This window comes from Haliotis asinina, chromosome 2, assembly GCF_037392515.1.
Source record: "Haliotis asinina isolate JCU_RB_2024 chromosome 2, JCU_Hal_asi_v2, whole genome shotgun sequence".
NCBI lineage: Eukaryota > Metazoa > Mollusca > Gastropoda > Lepetellida > Haliotidae > Haliotis > Haliotis asinina.
In genome coordinates, this window is record NC_090281.1 from 95,756,008 (window position 1) to 95,767,205 (window position 11,198).

General features: G+C 39.7%; 1 protein-coding gene across 1 annotated transcript; it reads right to left on the reverse strand.

Moving 5' to 3' along the window:
* Positions 1 to 2,938: 2,938 nt before the first annotated feature.
* On the reverse strand, positions 2,939 to 7,747 carry LOC137273042 (C-type lectin-like). The gene is made up of 3 exons (XM_067805484.1): positions 7,315 to 7,747; positions 4,333 to 4,518; positions 2,939 to 3,417 (listed from the first exon to the last, which is right to left on the reverse strand). The coding sequence occupies exons 1-3, from the start codon at positions 7,604 to 7,606 to the stop codon at positions 3,206 to 3,208; spliced, it is 690 nt and encodes a 229-aa protein (XP_067661585.1). The 5' UTR covers positions 7,607 to 7,747; the 3' UTR covers positions 2,939 to 3,205.
* Positions 7,748 to 11,198: the final 3,451 nt, after the last annotated feature.

Here is an 11,198-nt window from a genome sequence, read left to right on the forward strand (position 1 = left end):
TGTTTGGGGGAAATTATTTTACCACATGACTTGCATGCATTTAATAAGATGTATTCTGATCGATGTGAATGTAAAACACAGAGCTTGTTCATAAAACAACATAAAAGAGACATCTTTTCATGTGTGTTACACTGAACGCAGCACTCGTCATTATTTCAAGCATGTGTGTCACTATATCGAGTTTGGTACACGATCCCGTGATTAACACCATGAGTATCAATCTACACAAGTAGGACAAACGTATCATTCAGTCCACCACAACCTATGTTCAGGTGGGAAGGCCAGACCTGGATGAAGCAACATCGTTTAGTCAGTCCGTTATAGGGGTCGGTGGTGTAGCCTTGTGGTTAACGAGTGCGCTTGTCACGCCGGGGCCCTTTCTTCGATTCCCCATATGGACATAATGTGTGCAAATTTGTGGTCCCCCGCAGTGATATTGCTGACATGTTGGTAAAAGCGGCGTAAAACCAAACTCACTCAGTCATTTTCAGGCAGTATTCTGCAGTTCGAGTACAGGTCGCGTACGTCCATTTCGAGACATAGCCTCATACATATACTCATGGAAAAAATTAAGGGAACGCATATTTCTTTGGGCAATTCAAAATTTCTGTTTACTAACTTCAGCGCCGTGTATCATCGTTTTCGTGAAGAGCAGTTCACACAAACTCACCATAATGCTTTCCATGCACGTGCACTACATGCTCCTAAAGTTACATGCACTTAGATTTACACGTGACATGTATGTGCATTGTCAAACACAACGGTTAAAACCATTGTTAACATGTCGAGAAAGTACTTAACTTTGGCACAGAAACTGGGGAGGGGGGGGGGCAATTGGCATGGTTAATGGTGGAAGTTGTAACAACTTTCACAAGTCTGTTAGCGTGATATCCAGACTTTGGCATCTCTATAGAGCGACTTGTGACGTCAAAATGAGGCGTGGTCGGGGACGGAAAACAAAGAAGAGAACAAACGTCAGAATTTGTTCACGTACAGTGCGTAATCGTCTTAAATCGGCTGGTCTAAAAAGCCGCCGTCCATTGGTTGGAATCAACATGACTGAGCAACACAAGCGCTTGAGATTGCAGTGGGCACGTAACCATGGATGATGAACCGTACGTCAATGGAGAAACATCATGTTTAGTGATGAGAGCAGGTTCATACTAGACCATAATGAAGGTCGAATTCGAGTTTGGAGACACGTTGGAGAATGCCACAGTGCCTGCACCATCAAACAGCATGATCGTTATGGAGGGGACTCTGTTATGGTGTGGGGCGGGTTTCCCTTTAACCACAAAACAGATCCTGTGCGTTTTGATGGCAGGATAACAGGTGTACGACATCGTGACGAGATCTTGAACCCGATTGTGATCGTCTTTGCGCGTACAGCAGGTCGAATGTTCGAGTTCCAGCATGACAATGCCCGCCCTCACATCGCTCATGTTTGTCGGGACAGACTGAGGGCTGCAGGTGTCCGGGTGTTGCAATGGCCGGCTAAAAGTCCTGACTTTAACCCCATCAAACATCTTTGGGATGTTCTTGACCGCAATTTTCGGGACAGACCTGTTCAACCCAACAATTTGGATGAACTTTTCGTGGCTCTCCAGGAAGAATTCCGATTAGTACCATCCGTACACTCATTCGTAGCATGCCACGACGATGCCAAGCAGTACTCCAAAGACATGGGGGACACACCCGATATTGATTTTCATCACTTGACATAAGCCTTTTCATCTGTATGAACTTTCCTCTTACTGTTTCAAAGATTAATAGTCACAACTATTTCAAGCGTTCCCTTAATTTTGTCCATGGGTATATACATGTATACCACCAAAAAGGTAGGCTACAGTGTAAAGTAATATGTGTCAGACAAAAATGTGGATCTCCCAACTCATCCAATCCGTCTTTGGTTGAATCTCCAGCAAATAACCCCTCCAGAGATGGTGGTTGAAATTGTCGCGGGAACAGATTCTTTTCGCTATTATCTAGCCTCAAAGAAAACTCAAGTCATGTTATTATCACAAAGTAATTTAATCTAAGACAGTTAAATGTATACTGTTGAAGATCAGCACAGCAACACAAACTAAAAAACATATCCATAGACACACGAAGCCTTGAATGTAAACTAATGCTCCCCCTCAGATAGTAAGCTGAACATTGTCACATCGACTGAATTACAGATGACATTCATAATTGTATATATTATAATATCGTGTCATAACTCTATTACAAATCACATTTTGACTTCTCCGCTAAACAACATCTCTAAGTGTAATATTGTGAAATACCTGTATTAGAAATCACATTTGGAACTGTTCAATTAACAACAATTGATATTACTGTGTTTTGAAAACATGTTTTAGTAAAACATACAACTGAATGTGTTTAATCCATATAAGAACGTTATCAATCTGAAGGTTTACTACTTACTCATATGCAGAATTCTAAAATTAAGTTGGTACGTAAAATTAATAATCATGTTAATAATCCATAACCTAATTAATCATATGACGACAGAATTGTACCTAACGTCCAAGAATCAATGAATTTGTTACATTCAGTCAAGGCCCCTTTTAAAATACGATGACAGTTTACGCCGTCGCTACTAAGGATAGAATGTCACACATTATCAATATTAATCTGTCTACTAGCGCAGATGTTTACAGAGCATCAGTATGGCGTGCCCGTCAGTCTGTATTACCTCCCTCTTGTCAAAGAAATACTTTGTCATGCATCCTTTATTTCACAACACAAAGTGTCCTTTACAAGCAAAATCAAACAGTTCAGTATAATGTGGGGACATGCCAAACCCATCTTCATGTAGCGCACAATATTGAAACATTTCTCCCAGTTTGTCTTTGAATGGCAAATAGTGGTGATCCACATAAAAGGTGAAAATCAGGCATGTCAATACAAGGAACACAGTGTTTTCGATTATATTCTAACTCCTTCATCAGATTGGAAAATTTGATGGTAATGACTTTGGGATTTTACTTGCACTTTAGAACATGCTGTGTATTTCTAACACGGTTGAAAAACTTGGAAGCAGAGAGTTGTGTGAGAGTAAGATAAAAGCAGTGCGCACAAGTGAAAGGCAGTATTTAATGGTGATGATAGGTAATCACGCTGAACAAGAGGAAGCCATATTGACAATGCCGGCAACACGCAATATACGCTTGAACCGATGTCCGATTACGGCGTGCGCTTACAGAACAATCTCGCACAGTCTGCGTCTCGGGTCGTAACATTCCGTATCAACAAGATCTCTGTAATAAAAGTACACGCAGTTTTGGTAGGACACGTAATCAGGTTCGACCGAGTCCCACTGTGTGGTGTGAGTTGATCCCGTCAACCATCTGAAGGGGCCACTGGTGGTTGACTTGTTCATGCCGACCCACACCGTCGAAGTCCCATAACCTTAAGCGTTGCAAAAGACAGATAATTGTACATATCACGCTTAGATTAGATGTAATCTATAAATTCAGTGAAACATGATTAGGCTTTATTGTACTAAAAACTGTCCCTAAAAACGCCTTTCAGATATATATATGGGTCTAAGTAGCTAACAATGACTGTGCCTCTCCTTTGGTGGCAACTAAATCAAAACGTACATTAAACAATTTATGTATAGTGTTGAACTACAAATTTGAATAAAAGAGGTAATTATCATTCTTATACTACTGTATTTAGATGTTAGTAAGACGTCTGTACATAAAGAATGAATGCCTAATACTGAGGGTGACAGTGACTGTAGCGGATTACTGTCGCGACAAACCGCGGAACTTAATTAAAATTTCAACATTTGAAATGAGCTCACCTAATAACCACGCTTTTGTTTGAAGGTACATAGGTGCGGGTGATAATGTTTCTACGCCGCTTTTGGCAATATTCCAGGAATGGGCTTCACACATTATACCCATGTGGAGAATTGAACCAGATCTTTAAAAAGGAGGCGCTTTAACCATTAAGCCACCCCTTCACCCAAGAGCCTATATGAGTGTGCGACCTTAAACGGATCTTGTCTTAAATTGAATTTATTCCAAAATGTATAAGTTGAATTGCATGACAATGTTCATACATGAGTTGTAGCTCTACGTGAGAGAAGGTACCAACATGTTACGCTCATCGACGATTTTTAACTCATACGGTGAGCAAATGCAAGTGTACACACAAAAGCATATATGTCATTAACACATTGTTACAGATCCAGTGGGTCATACATATTTACATTCAACAAGCATAAAGGTTTTTATGAAAAGAAGAGTGGCATTTGCCGATGGAGATTTTACACAAAACCGTACACTTCCGTATGTTCTTTTAAACAGTTTTTACCTCCGTCGCTGAGATAGCTTTTGAAGAAACTATGCCTGGTATCTGTGTCAAGGACCGCGAGCCGACCACCATCATCCTGGCATGCGGTAAAGCTATCATCCCAGTCTTTGAGCTCAGATGCAGGGCTGATTTTGAAGCAAAGGTTGGTTGACTCCGCAAAGACGTAACCCAGTCCTGTAGGACAAGCTGCAAATAAGAGATCTTCAAAATTTATACGGCTTGGGTGCACATCACTTAGCAGCTGTGACCAAATACGTGAAATCTGCTATTATCATGCAGAAACCTTATGCTTCAATGTTATTTTTGACACCAGACTTGGCCACTTATTCAGATGAGGTAATAGAACTATTTCTGATGCCTGTAACCAAATGGACTGAGGTGCCTGTAAACAAGTTGCGACTGGAAAGAGTGACCTACCTCTACCACTAGTGTTTTCTCTAACATATACATACCCTCAGTGATGGGTAATTACAATGTAGATGATCATTTAACAATAACTGAAGCGCGCGTAAAATCAATTTTATGACAGTAACTATAAGTAGATTATGTAACCCAAACACAATTGTCGGCCCGGTGACCCTGCGGTAGAGCGTCTGCCTAAGGATCTGAGGCTTGAGGTTCCAGTCCCGCTTGGGGAAACATTTGTGTTGTGAGTTTAATCTTGAATTGATTTCAACACTTATGTATCATTTGAACTTAAGAAAAGTAAAACCTGGGAAGAGGTCTTTCTAGCGAAAAGTAAAACAAAAAAACTCAAATGCGTTTCTGGGAAAACAAGAGATGACCTAATATAAAGTGAGAAGTACACTTTAGGTTTATATTCACGGATCCTAGTGCATACCCAACCATTTGTTTCCTTAATTGACAACCAACATGAATATGATTAGCTTGAACACTGAATTATTGTTTTGGTTTATTGTCCCAGAAACAATACATGAACGTTTCTCATGAAATATTAGATTTATTTATTCTTGAAGATTAAAGCACAGGAACTTTTTCATTCACAGAACAAAATCTCAGTTATACATCAATATAACATATCTCATATTGTAGCCCTCTACTTTTGATATGATTCTCTCATCTCAAAAGTATTCTAAGCTAGCTTCCAAAGAAACCATTTTGATCATATAGAGGACTCCCAATTAACTGCATAACGCAGCGTCCGCAGTTGATGGTTCCTGTCTCATCTTCTCTGTTGCGTTTCCTCTATTCATTTGCGCACTTCTCATGTTCATCGCCCAGCTTCTTCATTTCTAACACATCTTTTCGCGGTCTGCTTGGTTCGACTTAATACAATCTTTGTACACTTGTCCATTACCAGTTCCAGAGAGGTGTGCGACTTTTCTCTGTTGCTCCCTCGGCGGTGGTTCTTCTGTTCTTTTGTTTCTTCTACCATCGTCATGTGCATTCCTCCGTCTCAATGCAGCTCTATCAAAGTCGGGAATGTCCGTATCGAGCTCTGCATCGTTGCTTCCTACATCACGTGTAGATACCCGTGCTGTGGTCGTGGTGTCGTCAGCACCATCGTCCCATAGCTCAGACAATCACTTTCTCCAGGGAGGCAGCTGACCGGGCTTCTCATGTCACTGATTTCCTTATAAAACCCAGTCTCCCTGACGGACCACTGGTTTTCAAAGACTGTGGTGTAACCCAGTGGTTAAAGCATTCGTTCGTCAAGGCGAAGGTCCGGGTTCGATTCCCCACAGTACAATGTGTGAAATGTAAAATTTGAAATATAACCGTGTCAATTTACACATATCAGAGGGGTACACAAAGTACGCAGTCTAGACTACCAGTTGTCCGACTTTCATTCTTGTGGAAGTCGCTGTGGCTGAGCGGGCTAGGTGGCTGTGTTTGTGTGCTGGCGATTAGGTGCCTGACTCTGGTGGAACTCGACCCCAAAAGGTACTAGAATTTGTACTTTACTAAGAAAGTGAAATCCAAATATGAGTTATTTTGTAAAATAGAGTTTAACTAGTGTCATGACTGGGGTAAGTAGTCAAAACGTGTTTATATGACGAAATCTACCTCTCGTAGTACATTATGTTCCCAGATTTCATGCGTGCATGTAAACCAGACAATGTATATGATGAAAAGGGTTTAGTCAGTCCTGTTTCATTATATGAAGCTTATGCGACTTTCATGTGTAAAATCAACACGTTGAAACACGCAATGCTTTGCTTTTTTCAGCTCCAGACATTGATTGTATACAACCATCTTATTGCCATGGGTCACTCCGGCATAGAGAGAAATACTGAAATAATATGTCCAATTTTCAATTAAATCCCGAACAGAGATACAGGAAATTTTGCAATTTTATCAGAAGGCGACATTGGTATGAACTTACTGAAGATCATAACAATTATGCAACTTTAAAAGATGACCTAACCAGTGACGCTCCAGTCAAACCGTCACGGACTTTATCATGCATAATAATCTCACGTTCATATGGTTCACGTTCACCAAACATACACGAGCCAATCTCCTGTGGCTCTATACTCTACATCTGTGATCAGTGACCAACGTATCTGTTAACCAACCAAAAACATTGCAAAAATCATATAAAAAATTATTTGGACATTGCTTACGGAATTATCCTAAATACAGAGAAATATTTGAATAGCAAGCCAACTGCGAGTTTCGAAAAGATAAAATCTCATATAAATAAGTGTTCAGGTTTATTTCTTCTGTTTTGAAACTGAGCAAAAAAACAGAGTTGCGTTCGAAGATGGTTATTGCTGAAAATAGGCTGATAAATGTGCGAAGATTCCTTCTTTGCGATTGGAATTGAACCTTGTACATGTTTGTTTATAACTCTTTTATCATTGTTGTTACATGGTCCAGAGTGTTAACATAAATAAATTCCTAGTAATAAGTTGTTCTTTATTTATACTTATAGTTTTGCTGCTTTTCTGAGTTACACACCCAATGGTTTCACTTTTTTCTGTTGCGCCTCAAGAATCTGAAATCAAACCAACTTACTTTCACGATAGTAGATTGCGCCATGAGCGGGTGATGAACTGGCGGTGACGAGAACGTCATACAAACTGCAAATGTCTCCATCATGTCTGAGATACACACAGTCTTGTTGGCGACAAAGTCGTGCGCACTGGCCAACGTCAGATATGCTGGTTTGTGTGTTAGAAGCTGATGCTGTAACTTCCACGTTGTCAAGACTTTCAATCCTGTGATAAAACGATCTTCCGCAAATACATCCACCCGCAATACTCATCACTAACCAGCATGTAACCACAGCAGTTGACTTGGCGTTCATTTTTCGCAAAGATGAGTTTCTTCGGCGTCTTCCGGTTGCGACACTCAGAGAAAGTCTGTAGATCAATTCTGGAACTCGCCTTAATAATCGTTATTGCACACAAGGCCTGTTTATCTCTTGTGTATCAACACATACACTGGACACGACCGATTGTCTAGGCGAGCCAAGCCTTTCATTAACGACTTTGCGCAGGTACTCCACCTGTAAGCTGTCAACAACATATAAATTATGTCCGCGCATGATACAAAGTCATCTCACAGTCCAAACAATCGATAGGACATGGTGTTGTCTGGGGGTTTGAAGAATTATCAGAGAGCAGCCAGGCATTGTGCCGGTATACTGCAATATCAGTGAAATAGGAATATCAGTGAGAGTAACAAAAGATAACGATATTCATGCAAATGTATATATAGTCAATGCACCACACATTCTATCGACCACACATTTTGTATACACCAGTAATCACAAGTAAGATATTCTGAAGCAAAACCCCACAGAGCTCTGGCATCCAAGATATCTCTTTTAGTGCCGTTGCTAATAATGATGTTTTCAACATTCATCAACGTATTGTGATGATCACATTTTGATTTATAGTACTTCGCTTTAGCACACCGAGCGATAAACATTCGGGACAGTGGTACTACAGTCATGGATATTCTACACATTAATTACCCGAGTTTGGTCACCTGTCGAAGGTATACTCTTCTCAACAAGCATTACTTAGTGTAAGCTCTAGGGATGTCATACTTTCTGTGTGAGACAAAGCGGCCACAATACAGACTTCGATCAGGCCGGTCACAGAAACAGTAGAGTATAAATAGGAATAGTTGCTCGAAAGTCATTACGGACAAAACTCACTCTCTCTCCCACAAATCAGTACTAAATGATTAATGATTCCACATTCTCAATTGACGCGGCGAAAACCCAAGTTGGCTTTCATGGTTTAGTGATTTCACTTCTTTGGAAATTCCGGGTGAATATATCAGGTTCTAACATGATCGGGATTGTATTTCTCTCATGCGCTGTGTAGCTATATCCCTTTTACCCTCAAACAGTTCTGTCGATATGGCCATTATTTTCTTAATGAACAACGCAGTTGGCAGTAATCCAGGTCCCCAAAATATTATGATGGACCAGACGATATACTGACTATTATACATATCACCACCATATCTCCGTATAATTGCCTTCAAGAACATTGTGTATAGCACATGCTTTATGATATGAGTAGTGAATGCAATGTTCCACGAAGAATTTATCAATGGTTTACGAACACTCTCCTCATTAAAACGTGTCCACCGTGCTCAGCGGCAAAGAATAAACATTTTTAATATCTGTCTACAAGACATGACCAGTTAAGTGTTTTCCTGGTGTGTATCACAACATCACATCGAAAATATTGAACAGTTTCTGAAGTACGGTGGATGTTTCCAATTTTCATCTAAGATTTTCAGCATTAAATAGGATTGATGAGGATATCTGCGCCGGTCATTGTAAGTAGTTTGACCCAGTGTTTGACGTGTTATGTCTACTTACTACCTATTACTCTACAATGAATATCGTCCAGTTTCTCCCAGAATTGCTTCATTTGCTGCATGTGTGACCATGATAACCACTGAGAGACACATACAGTCCAAGAAGGCTCTCTCAGTCCTCCACAGCCGAAATGTTTATGAATTAAATCTACCATTATTATTTACGTTACATTGTGTTGGGCTAATTCACCAAATGACCACAATGTCTCATTATACCGCAATAAAGATGTGATTATTCTGTTAATAGATCTGGACGTGTGGAAAATTATGCTTTTAATTTTGGGGGGATTAGACCCACATACAGCATCAGAAGAATTCCTGCCAACTAACATGATCTTGTCCTTTTGTGATACAGCCAATGAATCTATTTATATCATTCAATTTTCTGTCCCTTTTGACAGCAATGTGATTGGCAGTAGCACCTCGCCTTTGAAATGTCTCGCTAATATCCCCCAAACACTGTCATCATACTCCCCATTGTTCTCCATGCCCTTAGTTTGGTACCTTGCGATGTCTTGGCTCAGATCAGGGTAGTGTCCGGGTTCTGACACTCTGGGTAATGCAGAAGGCTGCAGTATTCTCAGGGAAGTTCTTGCATTTGGTAGGTTCGACAAGGAAGTAATTCCTTGTGTCAATCTTGGATGTATATTCAGATGATGTTATTGACGACTCGTGCAATTCCGAATGCGAGTCCACAACGACCCTTTATATCCATATACACATTCAAGTTCATAACAGGTATTTTTACAAAACAGTTGGTTAGGATGATAAATATTGCAAATGCCATTATTGCAGAAATAGAGCGTAGTATATATATAATATAAATATATTATTATTATATATATATATTATTATTTGTTGAGGCCTACGTAATATATACTGCAGATATGTTAGATGCATGTTAACCAGACGTTCAGGGTCAACAGTCACTGGATGACGTCCTGTGTTTTGGGGAAATTATTTTACCACATGACTTGCATGCATTTAATAAGATGTATTCTGATCGATGTGAATGTAAAACACAGAGCTTGTTCATATGTACGAATAAAGATAATATAAAATACCCCTCTTGTGTTTTAGATAAACATTCGTCACAACATAAAAGAGAAATCTGTTCAGGTGTGTTAAGTTGAACACAGCGCTTGTCATTATTTCAAGTATATGTCACTATGTCGAGTTTGGAACACACGATCCAGTGAATAACCATGAGTATCAATCCACACAAGTAGGACAAACGTATCATTCAGTCCATACCAACCTTTATTTAGGTGGGAAGGCCAGACCTGGCTGAAGCAGCATCGTTTAGTAAGTCCGTTATAGGGGCGGTGGGATAGCCTTGTGGTTAACGATTGCGCTTGTTACGCCGAGGCCCTTGTGCAAATTTCTGGTGTCTCCACACTGATAGTGCTGACATGTTGCTAAAAGTGGTGTAAAACCAAACTCACTCAGTCACACTCATTCAGTCATTTTCAGGCAGTATTCTGTAGTTCGAGTACAGATCACGTGCGTCCATTTCGAGACACAGTCATATACATATACACCACCAAAAGGTAGGCTATTGTATAAAGCAATGTGATAAAAAAATGTGGATCTCCCAACCCATCCAATCTGTCATTGGTTGAATCTCCAGCATATAATAAATTATGCACCACAAACTAAAAAGCATATCCATAGACACACGAATCCTTAAATGCAAACTAATGCTCCTTTTCAGACAGTAAGTTGAACATTAACGACACATCTACTGAATTACATATGACATTCATATTTGTTCATTTAACAACATATTTAACTGGAATATTGTGTCATAACTATATCACAGAACACACTTTGACATGTCCACATAAAAACATATCTAACTGCAATATTGTGTAATACCTGTATTACAAATCACAATTTTAATTGTCCACTTAACAACGTATCATTTTAATTTTACAGCCTTTTTAAAACTAATGTTTCAGTAAAACACGCAGATAAATATGAAACAATCCATGTTTTAATCCACGTATGAACATTATCGCTCCGCAGGTTTTCTGCTTACTCAAATGACGAATCCT

Excerpts from the sequence above, each read along its gene's own strand:
- LOC137273042 (XM_067805484.1), bottom strand. The coding sequence starts at position 7,606 with ATGAACGCCAAGTCAACTGCTGTGGTTACATGCTGGTTAGTGATGAGT. Across the intron at positions 4,519-7,314 it reads CGCAATCTACTATCGTGAAA|CTTGTCCTACAGGACTGGGT; the intron begins GTAAGTTGGTTT and ends TCTTATTTGCAG. Across the intron at positions 3,418-4,332 it reads AAGCTATCTCAGCGACGGAG|GTTATGGGACTTCGACGGTG; the intron begins GTAAAAACTGTT and ends GCAACGCTTAAG.